The 21553-nt window shown below is 38.5% G+C and overlaps 1 protein-coding gene across 1 annotated transcript in view; it reads left to right on the top strand.

Annotated features, from left to right (window-relative positions):
* Positions 1 to 18023, top strand: part of CLVS2 (clavesin 2) — a 47794-nt gene extending 29771 nt beyond the window's left edge. The window contains exons 3-5 of the mRNA XM_065679118.1: positions 10374 to 10484; positions 13583 to 13803; positions 17910 to 18023. Of these exons, the coding sequence (XP_065535190.1) occupies positions 10374 to 10484; positions 13583 to 13803; positions 17910 to 17997 (420 nt within the window). The 3' untranslated portion in view covers positions 17998 to 18023. The remainder of the gene's footprint in view (positions 1 to 10373; positions 10485 to 13582; positions 13804 to 17909) is intronic.
* Positions 18024 to 21553: the final 3530 nt, after the last annotated feature.

The following is a 21553-nucleotide window of genomic DNA, read 5'->3' as shown; positions in this document are numbered from 1 at the left end:
TCCATTAAGTCCATTCAGGCATACCATATGTGATCGTCCCTGTACTGGGGTTTTAATTCTCCTGTTAGTATCAACCACTAACAGTGCAGTGACAGTAATATAACAAAGCAGAAAATTTAAGCCATGCTGTAGATGAGGGCTGCAGATCAGAAGGTGGCCAAATAAGAAAAGTAATAAGCAAGAAAGAGGAAGTAGGATCTTTATGTTCTCATTCTTAAACTGTCTGTAAAATTATGCTACACTCTTAGTATACTGTATTGGACTTAAAAAGCTACAATTTGAATAATGTTTTAACAGTAGGGCAATAACCATTTTACAAACTACAGTTATAAACATTTGAAGATGTTATATATGCAACAGCAATCTCTTTTGTTACACAGTGCTATATTTGGAAAAAGATATACTTTACGATGCAACTGCCTGCTATTAGGTTGGTAGAGCTAAGAGTGTAGCAGTAAATGGTCAGTCTTAAAATGAAAATGAACTTCTATCCTAGAGGTTTTGCTAATAAATGAAATTAATCTGAGTGTTGCAGGCCTGCACCGGTCTGTGAGCTGCCTGTGTTGCCCTCTGACATTTCCGAAAAGCTGGGCTCACGGGTGTTGGGCCAGAATAGGGAAGCAGCTCATTCCCAGGCTTTGGAAACTGATCCTGGTTACTGTTGTGAATACAGCTTGGCAATTCCTACATTTTGTAAATCCTGGTTCAGAGAGTATGGTGCATGAAGTTTCAGGGTTTTCAAGTAAAGTCTTTGTCTAGGTGGAGTAAGCCATGAACGTTTCTGGCAGTCACTTGTGTTGGGAAGATGAGTGATCTCAAGCAAGCAAAGCACTTTGAGTATATTACACAGGGTAAATATTAACAGCCACCTGAAAATCAGGGTTTTTTTAATTGAGTTTGAGAAGTCTGTCATCACATTGGTTGCTTTGGCTGATGATGAACTTCAAAAATAGCACAGCTTTGGGAAGTGAAATGTTTTTGGAAAATACCAGCTAAAAAGACCGTATATAACCCCAGTGATTTTATATTTTTTCATCAGTGCCTGACTGATTCGGAACTGTGCATTCTTATGTGGTTTCTTACATTCAGAAGGCCCCTCCTGTGTTTTGATTTGCCCCCATTTTCCCTGGTGCAGTCACTGGGCACCACCAAAAAGTGCCTGGCTCTATCTTCTGTCCTCCAGGTATTTATATATATATATTGGTACGATCCCCCTGAGTTTTCTCTCCTCCATGCTGGACATTCCCAGCTCTCTCAGCCTCTGTTCATATAAAGGATACTCCAATCCCTTAGTCATCTTCATGGCCCTTTGCTGGACTTGCTACAGTATGTCCCTGCCTGGTTTATACTGGGGAGCCCAGCTCTGGACCCCGAGTTCTGGATGGTTTCAGAACTCAGTTCTTTTCTGCGTGGGTATCTATGCAACCTGGACTGAAGTTACTGTTATTTTCTTTTGCTAAGAAGGGATTTACGTGGATTCCCGGTTTATCTTAGCAAGAAGAGATTTGTGTTTCTGTTTTTGATCTTCCAACTCCTTGGATATGATTTTTTCAAGAGTTCCAAAAGTATGATTTTAGGATGGACTATAGCATCACACTTCTTCATTACTGACATACCCTGTTAGAACAATAAACAAATTAGCTTTGTCCTAGATATGTATGATAAAGCAAATAATTATTTATTTGCCCAGTCACTGTGAATCTATGCTTTTCATTCCAGGGTTTCCTCAGTAGCAGCTAACACAGAGACAGCCATGCTTGTTTAAAGCCATGGCTTTAAAGCCAGAGGGGATTGATGTCTGAAGTTAGAATTCAACAACAGTGATTGATGATCCTCTAGAGTAATAATCAGAATGACAATTCTTCCTTAAACAATATTGAAATTTCCTGGGCTCCCAGGAGCATTTTATGTGTGTGTACCACCAGCAGGCATTCAGGAGTGCAGAAGAAGGGGGAAGCTGAACTTGAGTTACCTCATAAGAAACTGTATCTTTTCAAGACACCAAGGGCTGCTTGAGATAAAGCATAGCTGAGCAGTTCAGACTAAGACTTTCTTGAAGCTGAGAGGCTGAAATAAATCTCCATTCTGTACTATGACAAAGACATTTGAACACTTTTTGGAACTGGAAATAGTTCTGTACTTTTGGGAACTGACCTCTTGAAAATTTGTATGCTGCATAGTTCATGATACCTCTACTTTTAATAAAACATAATACTTATTACTGGATCTCAAGGCAGTTATTCAATTTCCCCAGTAATTTAAAGCTTAATTATTCTACATTCTAGATCTCAGTGTCTGTCCTCAGCTGAATTTTCTTAAATCAGTATCCCTCCAATTTTACAGTTCAGTTAAATTCTCAGGACTCTCATTTACATGGAGTGACAGATTAAAATTGGATGGCTAAAATGATTACTGCTCTTAGTGTCTACTGTAGCGATGGAGATTGATTCTTTGTAGTATAAGGAAACATATGGCTTGTGAAATAACTCGTGAATCACTACAGTTTTCGGTCTATTGTATTACTGTAAATTGAAACTGATAAAGTGGTAATCCAATTTTAAGGCATTCTGTCTGAAACAGAGAGTTGTATTTTTGGAGGAGCTTTGGATAATAAAATGTAGGAAATGGCTTACAAGTTCTTAATTTACAGGGGAAAAAAAGTGAATATTCTGGTTGGAGAATTGCTATCTTTTAACTCATTAATCGGTGGGCATTGCAAAGCTGCACAGTGTTGTTTGAAAGTTGCCACAACAAGAAAACTTGCATTTTTGCCTCTGTGCAGAATCCCTGTTCACCCTATCCAGACCTGCACCCTATTGCCAGGACCGGTATACTGATGTACCACTAAGGATGGTCAGTTCAAATGTAGCTTCTTGCAAATTTGGGCTGAAGCCAACCCAGAACTAAAAATCCGTAGGTTGGCTCTGGTTCTTCAGGGAGATTGTTCATTGCTGTGATAGACAAAAATTATATGGAAGGTGTAAGATATGGTATTTAATTACCCTATTTGAGTTTAGGTCTCCAAAATCAGTCGACATATGACTATGAAACATGGGTCCTCCATGTAGGAATATTTTATGTTTCTCTTTCTCTGCCTTTCTGTGCAAGTTTTGAGGAGGGGAGAGAAAAGGAACATGATGAATATGTTTTTCTCTTGTGTACCATAGTAATATCTTGATATCCCTCACTGAATTACTTTCAACTTAATCTCTCCTCTTTTCTTCTGCTCCTCGCTTTTGCCTTATTCTATGGCTTCTGCCTTGTCATTGTTTCTTTAAGTCATTGCCTTAACATTATCCCCAGGTTTCCATTCCTTCCTTCTGCTGTGAAAGAAATGTGAGACAGCACAAGAAATCATTTTGGTTGAATAAAATAGAACAAATAAGTGTAGCTCACTTAAGGCGATTCTAGATACTTACATCATGGCAGTAATCCTGTGATCAGTGGTCTTGGCAGACACCAAGGGCTCTTTGGGCATCAGAGTAGCCTCACTGACTGAAAGAGGGTGACTTCAGGGTGTGGGTGGTACAAGCTGAGATGCTGGTGTGGCGTTTCATCTCCTTCTATACAGTCCCTGGCCAAACACCTCTGCCTTTAGGAATTTGAATATGGAGTTTTTATGAACAGTGATTTTCTACATTATTTTTATTCCACCAGTATTGTGAAGGTATTCTTAATATATTTATGCACAGGAGTTTGCACTACAGTGTTATTTCCATTTGTCTGTAATCTTAATCTAATAAGACATTCACAAGCTGTCTGGAAATGGTATTTTTCCCCCAAATAGAATTTCTGTAGAAGAAATTACCATCTGATAATTGCATATTGTAAAGAATGATTTTCATCATAGGAAAATAAAACAGGATAGAAGAGCCTGCTTCTACCATCTTTCTTACTGTTGTTCTGGCTTTGCTAATCTGGAAAACGTCGTCACACTTTGAAAACGTTTTGGTGTTTTTCCCCCTTTTTAATACCTCACATTCCAAATGAAGTGTTACTTAGAATTAAAAAAGAGACAGTGTTGGTAGTTGAAAAAAGAATTGTCCTTGGAAATTAGCATTTTTCATTTCCTTTTTAAAATTACAGCCTTTCTTTTTCCAGGTTGAAACTAAACAAGTGAACCGAAGGAGAAAAAAATACCCAAAAGCCCAAGCCCCTGTCAAAACAAGCAAAAATTGCTGAACGAATTTCACACGATTTCTAATTAAAACACTAAAAAATATAAAGCCAAAACCTCTTGAGGTTAATTTGCAAAAATAAAGTAATTTCTAATGAAAATGAGAGGGTTTGTACAAAATATTTTCTTTATGAAGCCAATCTAATAAAAAAAAAAAAATAAAAAAGAGCATGATCTGAGCCTTTTATCCAAATAATGGAAGTACAAAATCTATGTAGATTTTTTTATTATATTTATGTATAAACATGCAGACTTACGTGGTCAGATGGCTTTTACAGCCCTATCAACCTAATTAATTTAACCAACATATTTTTTTTTTATGAGTAGCATATTGAAAGATGGAAGATTATTTGAAATTAAAACAGATACTTCAATAAAAAGAGCAATGTTCTCACTGGATGGATACCATCTCCTCATCTCATTCAATTTAGCATATTTCTGTATGAGCTGTAAGATAAAATGACTAATAGAAATGAAAAGGAAAATTGCCAAAAGTCAAATTGTTTCACTGGAAGCTTCTTAGCAAAATGACAACATCCAGTTCTAGATAATTAAATCTTATTTTGTAGGAATGTCACAGAATGATGTTAATTTGCCTTTAGGTAGTGCTCTTTTGGTTGAACACAGTAACAAATTTATTCGGGCACACTTTGTCTTAGAAATGGTTCAACATTGTTAAATAAAAATGAAAAGCTCAATCTAGGAGAGAACAACATCATAGTCTTGCCAAGGGAAATCACTAGCAGAGCTATTTCAGGGATCAAGCAAAATTTCAGCAACATTGAAATCTGAAATTTTCCTTGGATCTGAACCTTAAAGAGCTTTAACACAGAGGGAGAAAGGTGAAGTCTCCTGTTGTTACAGACAATATGATGCTTAACTTCCTCATGATTTAGTAATCTTTGTCTCAAAATGCATTTAGGTTGTTTATTCCCACCACTAGAATTATTGGATGTTTGATGGTTCAAAGCTGTTTGCCACTTTCCAGTCTAGCTGTGTTCATGGTGAGCTTTTTCTCATTTGTTTAGATGTCAGTGTTTTTGTTTGTTTTGGAAGGGTCTGTCCTTACCTGTTGTTTATTCTCCATAGTGTGTTTGTAGGTAGCATCTGCTTTCTAGTACTTGTTTTCATAAACAAACCAATCCAAAGCTTTTAGACTCCACAGATTCCCTTTTCAGTTTCTTTATCATCTTAACATACCACTGGATAGCATCTCAGTCCAAAGTCATGCCTTGAGCACAGGTGATCAGTCTTGCCATGCAAGTTGTTTTATTTTGAGACATTGCGATTAGCCTTGTCAAGGATGGATGCCTGCAGGAAGTTTGGTAATAGGAATGCCCTGTTGTTTCATACCTGCAGGGAAAATTATAGTTTGGGAGCAAGACTTGGGTTTCCTTTCCTGATGTGGATGGCAGTGACTTTTGGCTCCTCTGGTGATTCAACTCCTGAAGTACTAAGGAAGTGGAATATTCCTTCTAATCAGAGCCTTTTCTTTCTGTGATTTTCCACAGTTTCCTGTTTAACATGCTAAAAATTAAGTTTAGTCATGCTGCATCTTGCATCAGATAGAATGTTTCAGTATCCTTCTAGTGGAACTTTCCATTATGAAGATACTATTTTGGTTCATCATAAATGATTTTTTTTCTTTTTTTTTTTTCCTGAACTACTTGACTTTTTGGAATAGCTGGAGGAGACCTGAATTTATTGTCTTCAGGAATAACTCTAAAGTGACATTTAGATATTATAAGCTTAATACACTAGCTTTGAACTTGTAATTTTTGTTATGAAGATACAGTTTGCACAGTTTTGACTCTGTAGCCTCTTGTTGCCTGCAGATGCTATGGCCTGTATTCATCACAGCACTCAAGCACAGTCTTAAGTAAAGCGTATGAGTGTGTCCATTGTATTTGCCTAGACACTCTTTTGAAGGATGCCTCTAGACTGTCTGCAAAAACAGTTTCACTGCTCATAAGGACAGCAAACCCTCAAACACGACCCCAGAGCATATGTGCCCAAGCACTCTTGCAGTGTTAGTATGCAGCAAGATGTTTATAGATGTGCTGTTTGCGAGTGATGCGCGTGCTTGTGAGGCACTTCTGGGCACACAGTCATCCCAGCACCCTCTAGGACTTCACTTCTAAGAGCTGTGCAAACAAATTTGACTCCGCTATTGACTTCAGCTGGCAGGGCTAATTCTTTAAAAACAAACTTCAGAGGTTAAAATGTAGACATGATACCCAAGGATTGGAAAATGCTGTGGCATTTAAGAAGTTCTTCAATTTTTTGCATTTGGTAATGATGAAAAAGGTGGGTCATTTTTATTTTCTTAGCAGTTCTGACACCACCAAGAAGACTCACACTGATTTCAGTAGGAATTTGACACTTTCCTCTTTTAGGTACTGTTGATATATTGATTGTCATATACTGAATTTGCTGTCATTACATGTGCCATAAGAGCTTCTGCTGGCCACAGCAGAGAGTGGGACCCTCTGTGAAACCCTGAGAGCTGGGTTAAGTGACAGCTAAGCCCAGCACAAGGTGGGATGTGGTTCCCAGAAAGTAGAAACCTGTCTTCTTAGCAAGGGTGGTAGCAGACAACAGCAGCTGGGTCCTTGGAGAGGAATCCTGTAGAGACAGGTTGTATAAAATATGTCGTGCTGCACAAATTATGTCATGTGGCAGGGACGTAAAACTGCTGTGCTGTGAGTGAGCAGAGCCATGTTATCAGAGATGGAAAGTTAGCAAGGCACTTTGCTTGGGATCATTCTCCAATACTGGCTTACAGATGTTTGAGGAGAGGTCAGTTACTGCTGTGTACTGGTAGTCACCCGGTCCTGCAGACAGTAGTGTGGGGATCTGCCTGTTCCTTGGCAGCCCACTATTAATTGTCATTTGTAAGCCTTGTACCACAAAGACTGTGGTCCCTATAGTAACTACCTGCTTCCCTGTGTCCATGCCGTGGTAATGGCCTAAACTGTGTTCATCAGAGGCAGGCTGTGCTCTGCTGCATAAACAGAGATTATCGCGAACACTAAAGAACTCCACACAGTGTATATATATTTTGTTCTTTATAGTCGTTTAGTAATACCCCATCAGATTTTTTACTTTTCCAGTCGAGCGCATAGCTCGCTTCATGGCTGATCTCCATTTCTTACTGTTTTTTGGCATGGGATTCCTTTTACTTAGAATACATGTGATTCATGGGTTACAGGCTTTTCTCTTGAAGTGCAATGTGTCTACAGTGGCAGTTGTGACTGCCACCACACTTGTGACTTAATCTACATAAAAGCTCACAAGGATCAGTGACATACAAGAAATTCCTACCTGCTGTTTGTGTAGGATGGCCATCTGTCTGGCAAGTCCCCATGTGGAAGTCAGATACGACTGAGAAGACCCAAGCAACCTTCTGACGCATTTCCCCAGCCACTGTAGTTGCTTATTATACTTTTTCATTTTCTCACCGGGTGCTGTTGAGATTGGGTTTATGGATCTGCATTCAGCAGCTTTTGAGTTCTAGTCCCAACACTGTGTTCAATGCAGAAACATTCTTATGAAGTCACCCTTTTTCTTTCCAGGCCCAAATTTTGGGGGTTCCTAATTACACCTTAGGAAGTGATCCTGAATTTGGGCATGTCAGTTCAGTCACAGAAATTGATAAATACCTGATTAGTCAGTTCTGGAAAATGCCTTTAGTATTGCTGAAAAACACAGAGACAAATTGGCTTTTAATATCAAGCAGCATCTTCTGTTTGAGGATCATTCTACATATGTTCATGATCCTCCATGTAAGTGGTTTCCAAGATTCAGGAAAAGATCGTGAAGGTGTCAAAGTGGTGCTTCCTAAGGATACTCCCTTTTATCTGCTAGAAGTTCAATATCTTTCAAAGATACTGAGTACTGACAAGTCATCCATTCTGAGCCCGTGGTAGAATACAAATACCTTTGGCTCTCTGCTCTGTCTGTGTGTGTGCATGGTTGTTGAGATCTTGCATTCACAGGCTGTCCTCAGTTTCTGTGAGAGACATTTTTTGAGCAATAAAGAACAAACATTTCATAACTTGGTATGTGTAACTTTTTGGGCACTTGTATTAATTTAAAAGGTTACAAAATCATGCAAGAAGGCATGCAGCCAGGAACTGCTGGTTTGCTTTGCTGTCTCCCCTAATATCTACATTATAAAAGTGATCCCTATAAACCTTAACACAGTTACCATTTCAGAGTTAACTCCAAAGATACAGAATCATAGAATAGTTTGAGTTGGAAGGGGCTTTTAAATGGCACCTAGCCCAACCCCCCTGCAATGAGCAGGGACATCTTCCACTAGAAAAGGTTGCTCAGAGCTCTGTCCTACCTGACCTTGTATCTTTACAGACATCGGTATGAAGCTAGCACAAGACGTCTTCTGCAGCTTTAGTGTATGGTATGCATTCTTTCCTGCATAGTACACAACATGCTGCACCAGACTTCTTTTCTGGAGCAGCAGCCACGATAAACGAAACAAACACAACCTTCTGTAGATGAATGGTATCTCCTGCAACTAAAGGTTAAGGTGTCATCCAGTGATTTATCCTTCCTAACGGATTCTCTGGATTGCTGTGAGAGAGACATAAGTTACTACCTTTTGTACATTAGAAGTTGTGTTCTCAAAATGGTGTTTGGAGATTTCCGATATTGAACAAGGGTGAATTACATGTCAAATTATCAACCATCCTGCTTGACATTTACTCAGTTCTGACAGGAACTTCAGTCAAGATGACGCTTTTGTTTTATTTCAAAGCTCTTGTTAATAACACATTTCTGGAGAAAACCTGTAATATAGGCTGTTAATGGCATTGACTGTTGTGCTGTGGCCAGCCAGATATTAGTGATGTGTGTTGTAGCTTTCACCCTCCCTGCAGATTATTGTTAAGGTACTGCCTCCTTGATTTCATCTGATAATCCACCAAGTAGTTGCAATTTGGAGACAGGTGATGCCCTGATGTAGAGACCTCCAGGTTAGGAATGCCTGCTGGCATTTGTGTGGTGTTTTTGAGGGGAGGAAGTGACGTCTTCAGGCTTCATTATTCCCACAGGTCTGTACGCATCCACAGAACTAAGGAGCTTTCTTGGAACATGTACTTTTTCAAAGTAGATTCCTATCTGGAAACATTTCATGAAAGATTGCCTTCCTACAGTTCTTGCTTTCCTTATCTGACAGTTCTTGCTTGGTTGATACAGCTTATGCTTTTTTCCTGGTCATTTTTTTGCTGTGTGCCATATGACCTTAAATCAGTATGCTTCGAATGACATAACCTGAAAACAAATGGGGACATGTGTCAATTTACAAGCCTGTTTATACCTCTTGCTTCCTTGTTCAGTGCTGTAACTCTAGGCAACAGAGGAGGCGGCAGCAGCTTATTGCATTGTTTGTGCGTGCGATAAACGATGCAAAGACAAAATGAGGACATGCAATGAATTTGGCAGTAGTATCCAGGACAGAGTGGTTGCCCTCTTCACACTACCAAACTCTCTGGTGTATTTTCTTGAGTTAGAAATTGAAAATGCAGATCAGAATCTTCTGTAGTGAGTTGTATGCCCCTTGTGTTTTTCAGCAAGGAGAGACGTGCTTGCTTCAATACAGATATGCTATCCTTACACTTAAGCTACCAGAAGGCCCCCGACTATGTGACAAGAATTACTGTCATGGATATTGCATAACAGTTTATGCATAATGTGTAATGCATTCTCAGTTGTATGAAATATGGATGATATTAGAGACATTTTGAATAGTAGTTTAGATTTACACTTTCGTTGGTTTTTTTTTTCTTTTGAGGTGTAAATGAGAGGGACATTTCTAGTGCTCTTCAATGGCAGTGGAAGAGTTGAGATGGTTACAGTTAAAAATTAATGAAGTCCATAGAAGAGGAAAAGTATATTTTATAGATGGATTATGGCCAAATCATGAATATTTAAATCATTTCTGGAAGTTAGAAATGCCATGCTGTTATTTGAATGCCACGCTTCCTCACTGCTCTGTCCAGGGTGTTGCTGCTTGGTATGGAAGGTTGGAACTCAACAATTTTGAAGAACATTTCTTCTTTTTTAAGGTTTATCATTAAAAGTAAAGCATTCAGGAAAAAAAAATAATTATTTGCTGTGTGGGTAACTTCTCTTAAAAGCCAACTCGCATTTTATCTTTTTGTTTTTTGACATACAGGACAGCTTTCCAGCTCGGTTTGGAGGAATACATTTCGTCAATCAGCCATGGTATATCCATGCCCTCTACACAGTTATACGTCCCTTTCTAAAGGAGAAGACACGAAAAAGGGTATTCTGTTTAATTGTCCATTACCTGGCAGTTGTTCAAGCAGGTGTATCATACTCTATTAGAGTAGATATACACAATATACCAGCTTGCTATTGGTGGAAAGCATTTAAATACATTGGCACTGTAAAGAGTATCTTTAACTGTTTTCGAAACTTATAGAGCGCGTTCCTTTAAGGACACAGTCAAGAAGTGCATTTAAATGTATTTTAATGTAAGTATGTGCTTTCTCCTGGGGGTAATATAAAAAATATTGCCAACATTACAATTTCTATTAAGATTATATTAAATTTCCATTACATTTATTTGTGTCTTTCTTTTTAAGAAAAGACGTAGTGAGTACAAAGTCCTTTCCTCATGTGATTTCCTTGACATTAGCCTGAACTAAAATACACAGCTGGTATATAGTAATTTGAAGATACTGATTTGAATAAAGCCAGTGAAAAGGAATTTGGGTAGATGCATCTGTGCATAAGCACAAACAGTCTCTGAGATGTTGCTGAATTTGCAGCATTTGCATCAATGCAATTAAGTTAGAGCTTGGTGGTGATAGCACAGAGAATGATATTATTTCTGTAACAGGAAATTTGTCACCCAGGAAAACACAATCAGCATCACGTACAAAGCCACTACAAAGAATGTGATGATCCTTTTTTTTTTTTTTCAATGGGATCAGCTCTCTAAGCGACTCTGCATTTTTACTCCTCAAACAGTCTACAAGGCCACAATGGTCCTTGGCATGTAGCTGATTTTTACTGACAGATTCTGCTTGAGAGGCCTCTGTTATTCACAGGTTTTGAACTATAGATCACAAAGCCTTTTATGTAATATCTGTTATAAATATGCAAATGGAAACCCATTTTGCAGGGTTCAGTTGCACTTGGTTGACTACAGCTTCAACAAAGAACATTATAGTGCCAGATATGTTTGAGCCCTTTTTAAGTCAAGTGCTGTATATGCATAACCAGGGAGTAAAGTACAGCTCACGGGCATGTTACAACATTAAAAATAAGTGACAAGGCAGTTGAACATGGGTGCTTATCAGTTAACATCTAAATTTTTATTTAAACGTCTGAATCAGTGACATGTATTTTCAGAAACACTGACTTTTTACAACTGTTTTTGTCTATACTGAATACCTATAAGAAGTATTCAGGTGGTTAAATATTGATTTAGAGTCCAAAACTTAATGTCAAAATGTGAAAGTTATGCCTGGCACATAAGATTTAAAATCGGTTTTAAAACTACCATAAGAGGCAGAACAAAACATTGTGAAAAAAGCCCCCAAACCAAACAAAACAGAATTTTCATCAGAATTTCATCAGTCTCATTATTTATCTGTTTTGTTTATCCTGAACTATTTTGTATATTTTAATATGTCTGGTGGATTTGCAACTGATGGCTATATTCCGATAAATGCTAGTACTAGGCATGTATAAAAACAATTGTTAAGAACTGAAACATTCTGTTGGAAAGGCACCATAAACCAAATTACTTTCACCTTTAATATTTGTTCTTTCACACAAGGATAAATTCCTTTGTGTCATGGAAGAACATTATTGGGTTTGCATGGTCATATTAAGCTTCTTGTCTCCCCATCTGACTGGAAGATGGGCTGAAATAGTCAGTGCAAGACAAGCATGTATTTGGTCTTTTTGTCTTTCATCCTTTTGAATTTAACTTCTGATAAATAGGGGTTATACCCCTGTCAAGGGGTCCCTCCAAGGTGAAGTGGAATGTGAACTGATAGTGCTCAGTCGTCTGTGCTCACACCTCTGCTGTCCTGTGAGGACCAAGAGGCAGTGTACAGCTCCTAGGAGGCAACATCCTACCTTGGCTGCTTCTCGGTTAGTCATTTAAAAAGGGTTGGGCATTGCCATTCCTACTGTTCAATTCTATGGACATTTTCTGTCAGGGCAGTGGCCAGTGCTATATGGTACTTTCTTAGACATTGCCCAGGAACAAATTGGGGATGGCATGGACCAGTGAGAAGTATGGATGAGGTGAGCTTGTTCTCAAGATGAAAGGAGTTTAACCATATGGATGAGAACTCCTAATCCCAAAGGGTGAATCCTGGCCCATCTTACTTGCTAGTCTAAAACCAGCTGCTGTGAGCATTCTGTGCATCCATACCCAAGAGTAGACATTTTCTCCCAGTGGAAACCCTGCAGGTCCCTTGTACCTGTCAGAGAAAGCTGTCAAAATCCAGAGGTGCTCTGTTTCTAGTGCTCATTGATCACATATTCCAGATATCTGAGAAGAAACAATAAAGTTAAACATAAATACAAGTATTTATATACATATGTGTCATAATCACAGAATCATAGTATTATAGAATAGTTAGGGTTGGAAAGGACCTTAAGATCATCTAGTTCCAACCCCCCTGCCATGCCCAGGGGCACCTCACACTAGACCAGGTCGCTCAAGGCCCTATCGAATCTGGCCTTGAACACTACTAGGGATGTGTAAAGCATATGTGAAAATCATTCTATGAGAACATTGATGGAAAATATCAAATAGTCCATTAATTATTCCCTCATTGTCACAGAAATTATGTTACTGTTATTACTTATTTCATATATTGTCAAGTACGCACGGTAGATCCTCATACCACTATATTAAGGAAGAAAATCTTTCCATTGGAGTTTTCATTACCCTGTACTATTTATCTTACTTATAGAACTCGTGGCTGAATGCTGAAAATGAATATATGTTCCTTAATATATATGGTGAATATTAATTTTATTTATTTTGTTCTTAATTTATTAATTTAATTCACAGAATTAGGGAGAGCAAATAATAGACAGGCAGTCTGTCTAATCTTCCATCCATCTAGTTCTTAGACATCACTTCTTACCCTCCTTAAGCCCCTTGCCCTGCAAATGTCTTAACTCACTTATGCTTTAATCACTTTGTAGGTTTGTGAACATAGTATGACCATGCTTATGACACGGGTGATGTGTGCCTTGGTGGCCATATCTGTTAGCCCAACACAGCAAGAATATTGTAACTGTACAATATCCTCTAATAATGATGATGTAATTTGGGCTTTGACAATTTTTATGAGACTGCTTTGTTTTTACCTGAATATGTACATACAGATATTCCTGCATGGTAATAACCTCAACAGCCTGCATCAGCTAATACACCCCGAGATCCTGCCTTCAGAGTTTGGAGGAATGTTGCCCCCCTACGACATGGGGACATGGGCAAGAACACTGCTTGACCATGAATACGATGATGACAGTGAATGCAATGCGGACTCCTACAACACTCCTGCAAAGGATGTAGAAAAGGACCTCTCTCCCAAATCTATGAAAAGGTGAGTTAAATGTACTGCAGTCTTCTAGGATTGCCGTAAATAACATTTGCCTTTCTTTTCTTTTATGAAGCTGCAGATAGTTCCCTCAGTTTATTGTTATACAAGGACTGCTTTTTTCCTTTTTTAAGAAAATCACTGTTGATTATGGGCCGTAGAACTGATTATTATCCATGTGAGTTGTGAGCTCAGTGCAACTAATTATTTCCGTGGTGCCATATAGGTAGTGTATGGAGTAGTGTGTTTGGGATAAGCTGATATCCCACCCCAGGGTGCAGTACATGTAAGAGAGGCAGTGCTAGCTGGAGTGAGCCTTGGCGCAGAGGGTAAATTGCAGCCAATTATCCAGCTGGGTGGTGATGATAACTTTTACTTTCATCATAGCCCAGTGCCTGGTATACACCACCTTGAAGGTGCCAGGGCATTTACAGCATGTGAACATGCTGTAAACATGTTAGTCACAGTGACTGCACACAACATGAGAAAATGTAATGAGGAGAACCAGGACAAAGCCCAGCACCTTTGTTATACTCAAGTGTGGTAAACATCCTGGCATTATTATATTCTATTTGAGAAGATACGGTATAATTGCTTGCTGTATTTTACCATTCAAAATAAAGGAAAGTATAGGTAGAGGTTAGTTACCTCTCCAGTAACTATGGAAGCAGTGAGATGATTCACTTGGGAGGGGTAAACCTGGTCCAACCTTGCCAGGGCAGTAGAAGGGGAAAAATTACAGCAATGTGATAAAAAAGGTTGAGCAGAGCAGCAAAAGTGCAGCTCACAGAGGGTAGGCCTAGCGATGAGTCAGAAGAGAACAAACAGGGCACAAACCAATATATAAAGTCATTAAAATAAGGTATGAATATGGTATCCTGAGAATTCACTTTCAGGAGATGGCATTTGATGTAAAAGGGAGAGAGACTCTGGAAGCAGATAAAACAAGACAAAATATTTTCTGACTCCTCAGCCAGGAAGATGATTTTGGCTGGAAAATGTTGCACAGATTGGGGAGGACAGTGCAGTTTTAAAGAGAGATATTTTTGGGGAAATAGGGAAGAGAGAACAGGAGATTGCCATAGGAATAAAAAAGGAAAGAAACCGTGAAGTTTAAGGATTTTGTGTTGCAAAAAACCCTACACTGCATCGAAAGTGGGAAATAGCAAGACACTGGGTGCGTACGAACTAGGATAAGAAGTTAAAAATTGTCCTGAAACCATATGGCACAGATGTAATTAATACAAGTAATAGAGAAAATGGGACAGCAAAGAGCCAGAGGAAGGGGAAAAGTGAGCAATGCACTTATATATGATTTGCATGTACTAGACGAATTATGAGATAATAGAGAAGCTGTCTTGGAGAGAAGGGTGGAATTTCAGAGCTGAGATGCAGAAGTTTTACTGTTACGAAATGAAGTCATTAGAGTGAATAGCTCCATCCAAGGATGCAACAAAAAAACACGAGAATGCCTGAGAAGAACCTTTGGAGCAGACTTTTTCAGACTATGAGCAGATAAAGTATAATTCATTAAAAATTAAACTGAAAAAAAAACCCAACCCCAACTTGAATTCAGCACCTGATGGGTTGTTTTTCTCAGTTTAAAACCAGTTATTGTTGTATATTAGTACAGAAGGTTGTTAACATGTAAAAACCTATGGCACTGAAAACCTATGACATTGACTATGTCATTGAAAAGTGCTTAACTGGGAACAAATGTCACAAGCATCTAGCAGATCTTCAACAATTATTCGATTTTACTTGCCTTTTAAAAAATATTTATCTGAAAGAATACCTTTCTTAAACCAAAGTAGTTCTGAGAATTCATTTCTTTGTTACTCATTTTTGCCCCATATGCTATGTATGCTGACATTCCTCCAGATCTTCTTGAACTTTTGGTGAATTGGATGACCTCTACTTAAAAGGCAGTTTGATAAGGGGGAGGGTGGTGGAGATAAGAAATTAATCCCATCTGTAGCACAGACCTCTGGGGAGAAAATGTTTACATCAGGTGGCACCAGGTAGCTGTCTCAGCAGTCAAGTTTAGCCTGTGGCTGTGTCCACCAGTGGCTCTCATGGCTGAAGAATCCAGCTGGAGACCTGCCATCCTTTTCTCATCTGACCTTGTAGGGCAGATGTCTGTGTTGATCAACTTTGCAGAGTATCTGTGTGTGATTTTGGTCCCTGAACTCTGCTATGGGACTTTGTAGCACAATCCTGTCCTACTGTGTTTTGTGAGAATTTATTCAGTAATGTCTGTGAAATTATTTGGGAGATGCAGACAAAAGGTGCTGTAGACTTACACAAATGTTTTTCCTTTTACATACCATCATTCATAAATTGCTGCTGAATGGAATGAAACACAGCAGTAAATGCTAATTTAAAACAGAATCAAAATTATTTCTCCTTCTTCTTCAAGGCATTAAGGCTCCTGAGCTTGCAAGCCATAGATCAGGATTTGTTCAGTTCCATTTTCACATTTGCCTTGGCATCGGGGTGTTTGGAGGCCCTGGGGAATTTATGGACAGAACTGCCTCACTGAGAATTTGAGGCCAGTTTTCCGGCCTTTCTGGCACCCCTTCATTTCCCTGGATGAGAACTGGAAACCTTTGCTGCTCAGACACTGACAGCTGAGGAAGAGGCTCAGCCCCTAGTAGCACTTACATTCAGTTCAGAATCTTTGAAATTAGTATGCTCCCATAGCATTTTTGATCTTGATGAACTGGATTTTCCAGGAGTACAGCTTCCCACCAGCAAATTTTCAATCAGCTTTGCATTGTCATGGTACCAGGTGAAGATTTTAAAAAACCAGCATTTTAAATTCAGTGATCTGAAGAGTGCTCTAGATGAGGGCTACGGCACAACTTCAGTTAAAAAATAAATTTTAACTATGTTTGTCACAAGACAGACCATCAGATTTGAAAAGCTAATTTTCTTCATTTAGTATTAGTAAGAGAATGCAGTATTATCAGAAAATGTCCTTGTGTGTTAAGTTTTCACCTAGGCTGTAATTCAGATAGGTTTTTGTGGTTTTGAAGTTGTGTTCAGATTTTTTTGTGGAAGACCAAATTGTCTCCTGCTATCAGCATCATTCGTTGTTTTTTTGTAGATGATAATAGTTCAGAAGAGTGAATGACTGACTCTGCCTATCTTAGGAGACATCAGTTTTCTCAGTGCTGTAGCCCTCCAAATGTCTGTAGCAATAGTGCAGTCACAGTGGGCTTCCACTGATCAAAAATAGATGCCTATGTTGCAGAGACATACATGTGCTCTAGCCATCCCAATCTTCTTTACAGAAGAGAAATAGGCATGAGATTCATCTCACTAAAAGAAATGTCTAAAAGGGGTTGCTTTTACTGTACCCAAGAAGTGTCTGCTTTTTGACAAGCTGAGACACAGGCAATGTAAGACCTCATATTAACACTACAGACTTTGTTTTTACTGTAGCATTTTAATTTTGCTGGAGGTTGGGGTTCCCTCTTTTTCCCTCACACATTGTGCTGAATCAGAGAACCTGGAAAAATTTTACAATCATCATTGAATTTGCCCTTACCAGCCTTTCTTGTTCTATTTAGTTGAGCTGGTAAGTGAGTTTGACAGATAGGTCCGCTGCTCCATAAATCCTACTGGCCATGGCAGGATTCCCTAGGGCTGGCTTAGGATGTCACACAGTTGCATTGAAGTGCTATTCAGAAAAGGAGCAACTTGTGCTTCCAGCTAACACATGCTACTAATTGCAGTGTGCCATTAGCCAGCTGGGTGGCTGAACTGTACCTTCTTTACCAGCCTGGTGCCATACAACCTTCTGGTAGAGTGGGTCAGTGCTTAAGTCAGTACAAAAGACAGCTTACTTTGTCCTCTGCTGTGTGCTGAAGAAAAGAGGATCCATTTTATTCTACCATTTGCTCCTATATCCACAAACCGAGCTTTTGAAGCCACATAATCACTCCATGAGGGTATTTTCTAACCATTTGCAATGATCAGATGATTGGGTAATGCTGTACCACTATTTTTAAGCCCTGGCAGAAATTAAAATAGACAAAAGAAAGCTGAAGTTTACCCTCATTTGTCTTGATCTAGAAATGTCAAATAAACTTGTTATCCCTCTTCAGATCTCAGTCAGTTGTGGATCCTGGAGTACTAAAACGCTTGGATAAGAATGAGGAAGAAAACATGCAGCCTTTGCTTTCACTTGACTAACGGTTTCTGAACATCGGACATGAACTGAGGTGGAAGTCACTGCCTCTCAGCAACAAGCAAACCATTGGGAAAGAGTACCAGCTGGAATCCTATTTACTTATGTTAATGTAGCATGATGGCAGGAGGCGGCAGGTTTTACTATTCTGCCTGAATTCTGGATGCCCTTGGGTGACAAAGAAGAGGAGAAAAGAAGGAAAATAAAATGAAAAAAAAAAATAAAGAGGAATGAATAATTTATTCTGTAAGTGCCAACTTGTTTGTAAATACGATACAATCCTCCAATTTGACTTTGTAAGTTATGATAAACAAATGCTATGGAAATGAATGACTATTAAATATGCCAGTGAAGTGCACCATAAAAAAGAGAAGAAAATGTGTGTGTGCTCACACATGCACACACATACATGCAGAGAAACATACCGGACAAAGCAAAATATCAAAGCCAATTAAATGTCCTTCTCATAGGAAGCCATATTGCAGCTAGTGTATTGACTGCTGTTTTGTTTTCTCTTGCAATGCTCATATAGTGTACAAGGATAAAGAGGGAATATAAGAATTTAGAGATGCTGTAATCTGTGGAATATGTCCTAACTGTAGGAATTTATTTCCAAATAACGTTATAGTTTAGGATTGTGATTTAGCATCAACCATGTAGCATTGTGAAAAAGGTAACAGATGAGCTGGAAACAACTCTTTGACAGCTTTGATTTTGGCTCTGTGGATCTGTGAGATTTCTTCCTTAACTTTTCATTTGCAAATAACCTGGCTTGTTACCCTAATCTGGGTGTTGTCATGTGGGACACATTGGAGTTACTTCTCTTGCATTTGGATGCACGTCAAGAATTTTTCCAGAACTCTGTTCTCCATTGGAATGAGAAAGTAGTCTTCTAAATACGGCGTAATAACTGGTATTTGAAGTAAAGCGTGACAGCAGAGGTTAAAAGTTAATAACTGAATCCTGTGCACGGGGAGACTGGATACATATATATATTTTTCCCAATCTCTGACAAGCATACAAGGTGACATTGTTAGACAAGTATATTTAATTGAAGGTTTATACAAGAAATCATACCTATTCAATGTACTTAGATATATTATAGACTGTATATTGAGACAATGTCATTATTAATAGAGTAAGACTTTCCATAGAACAACAGCATCCCACTCCAAGCAAGGATTAATATGAATAAGTTGTAGTCAAACATCTCATCCTATGTGTTTAGGACACTTTTGTTTTGGTTGTATTGTAACTGTATATATTTAACATGTGCCATACTAGAGAAATACATTTTACCTCAAAAGGGCAGCAGCTTTTGCTAGGGATTGGATAAATCCCCTGAACCACAGGGACTGTGTCATCTTTGTGTGCTGGTACATGTGCAGCCTGTTGTATGCTGGGGCAAGAATGCCATTTTTGTATTAGGAGTGAACTCTGCAATCAGACAGAAAACACAGGATGCCCACCAAGACATCTGAATAGTCAGGTATTGTAAGACCATGTCTTACAATAATGCAGGGATTAGTTAAGAACACACTAACCACAGTGGAGGAGACAGCTCAAAGCAACCCTGCCTCCCAAGCACCAGAGTTTAAAGAATTTCTTCTATCACATCAGTGATCGCTGAAGTTTCAGTCACTGATTGTAAGTCACCTCTTCTCACCCAGGGTGATTGCAGCTGTAAGATTTAGTAGGTTGGGATGAATTAAGAGAGAGAGGAGAGTGAAATCTTGGAAGTGTGTCATCTCAAGGGTTTAGCTGTAACTTCTGTGGTGGCAGTTTGGTATTTCTCAGGGCTGAGAGAACCCTATCTCTTACTGCATCACCCTAGATTATCCCAGGCAGCACACTGATAAAGCTTTCCTACTTTGCAGTTCATTAGCAACACTGATAAATAGTGTGTGCCTCAACACACCGCTGCATTAACTGGACAAGTCATTTAAGGAACTGAACAAGTCATTGCCTTTCTGCTCTTCTGATTTCATGATACATGTTATGAAATGCAAAGAGAAAAGATAGGGAGCCTAAACATCTTTTCAGTCTGTCCTACAAGTTTTCAGTAGTAGAAGGGGGTTTAATACAGCTTCTATAGTTTGAGAGACTTGAAAGATTGATGAATTATTATATACTATTTTATTCAGTCCTATTTTTCACATACCTTGTAACATCGTGCTGGATATGTGCGATTTGTCTCTAAGGTTTGCATAAGTGCTGTATTTGAATGTATGTTGTATATGCCCACACTTATGGTTAGTAGAATAGTATATTGTCATCAATCTGATTTTTAAGTCCTTATCAGATAAAACTCTTAACATTGGTAGAAATTTTCTCCTTGTAAGGGCTTCAGGATTTAGTCAGTATCCCATACGTATGCAAATTGTGACACAGTGGTGATCAAAATCTTCATGATGCTTTTAGATACATGGGCCAAATCTTGGTGCAAACCAGCACAACACTGACTTTAGAGTACATGAGCTGTTGGGTCAGAAAATACAAATGCCTCTCACATCCCCACAGAGCATCTTTGTAGGAAAGTGTATCTATCTGCTCAACTGTATGAAGCTTAACATTTGTTTTGAAGCTTATAAATTTGTTTTGTTTGCAAATCCTTTATTTATGCGCTTAGATGTAATTTATGTAATGTTTTCTGATGCCTGATTTCAACTTTGAGTTAATGAGTATTAATATATTCTTTCCAGAAAGTGAAAGTAGGATATATTATAATTTTGTGTAACTGGGACCTCATCTTTCACCAAGAACAAAACCTACTCTTTCAACAAGATCCTCACTGTTAAAGAGTTGGGCTACAGATCTTCTTGGCTGCAGCTTTTATTTCACTGAAGCAAATTCTATCAGTAACGGCAGTTGTGACTTTGGATAAGAATATGAAAATTGATAAGAAAAATAATTATCCTTTATATGCTTTCAGTGTTCTTTGAATTCATTTCTCTTTTACACATCAGGGTACAAAAAGGATTTTCTTCACCTTTCCCTTGCTTCTTGTAGAAAATCTTTATATATAGGTCAATTTTTAACATACTAAATTTGGACTGATTTTTTTCCAGTCTTTATTGTCATAGGAATCAATGTCTAATTTTTATAGCAGAATTGAAATGCTAAAAATAGAATTCAAATGCTTGAGAAGGATTTTTCTTAATTTCTTACCTTTGCTGTGTACTGGGTAAATAAACCTTGTTGTAATTATGCATGCAATATGCACAGAAAAAAATATCCTGCAATGTGAGTAACTTAGTGGAAAAAATGAATAGACCTCTCCAAGTAGCTAAGTGAAAAAAACCGAGGAAGGGGTGGGGGGAGTGAGGGAAAGAGGAAGAAGAAAGTGTAAAATCGATAGTTTCAGGCCTTTGGCAAGATGTAAAAATAACCCCTTACATGGTGTCTTTTCCTTGAAGCAAATGTTTAAAAATACATAGAAGAATTACAGAAACTTCCATGTCCAAAGCCTTCCTCCTGTAATCAGAGATGTCAATAGTCTCTTGGCTCTATAAAGCCAGGTAATCAGTCCCACTATGCTCCAATATATACATAGGGTCCCAC

This window comes from Lathamus discolor, chromosome 5 (genome assembly GCF_037157495.1).
Source record: "Lathamus discolor isolate bLatDis1 chromosome 5, bLatDis1.hap1, whole genome shotgun sequence".
NCBI lineage: Eukaryota > Metazoa > Chordata > Aves > Psittaciformes > Psittacidae > Lathamus > Lathamus discolor.
The sequence above is the reverse complement of the archived record's forward strand: the minus strand, read 5'-3'. Positions and strand labels throughout refer to the sequence as shown.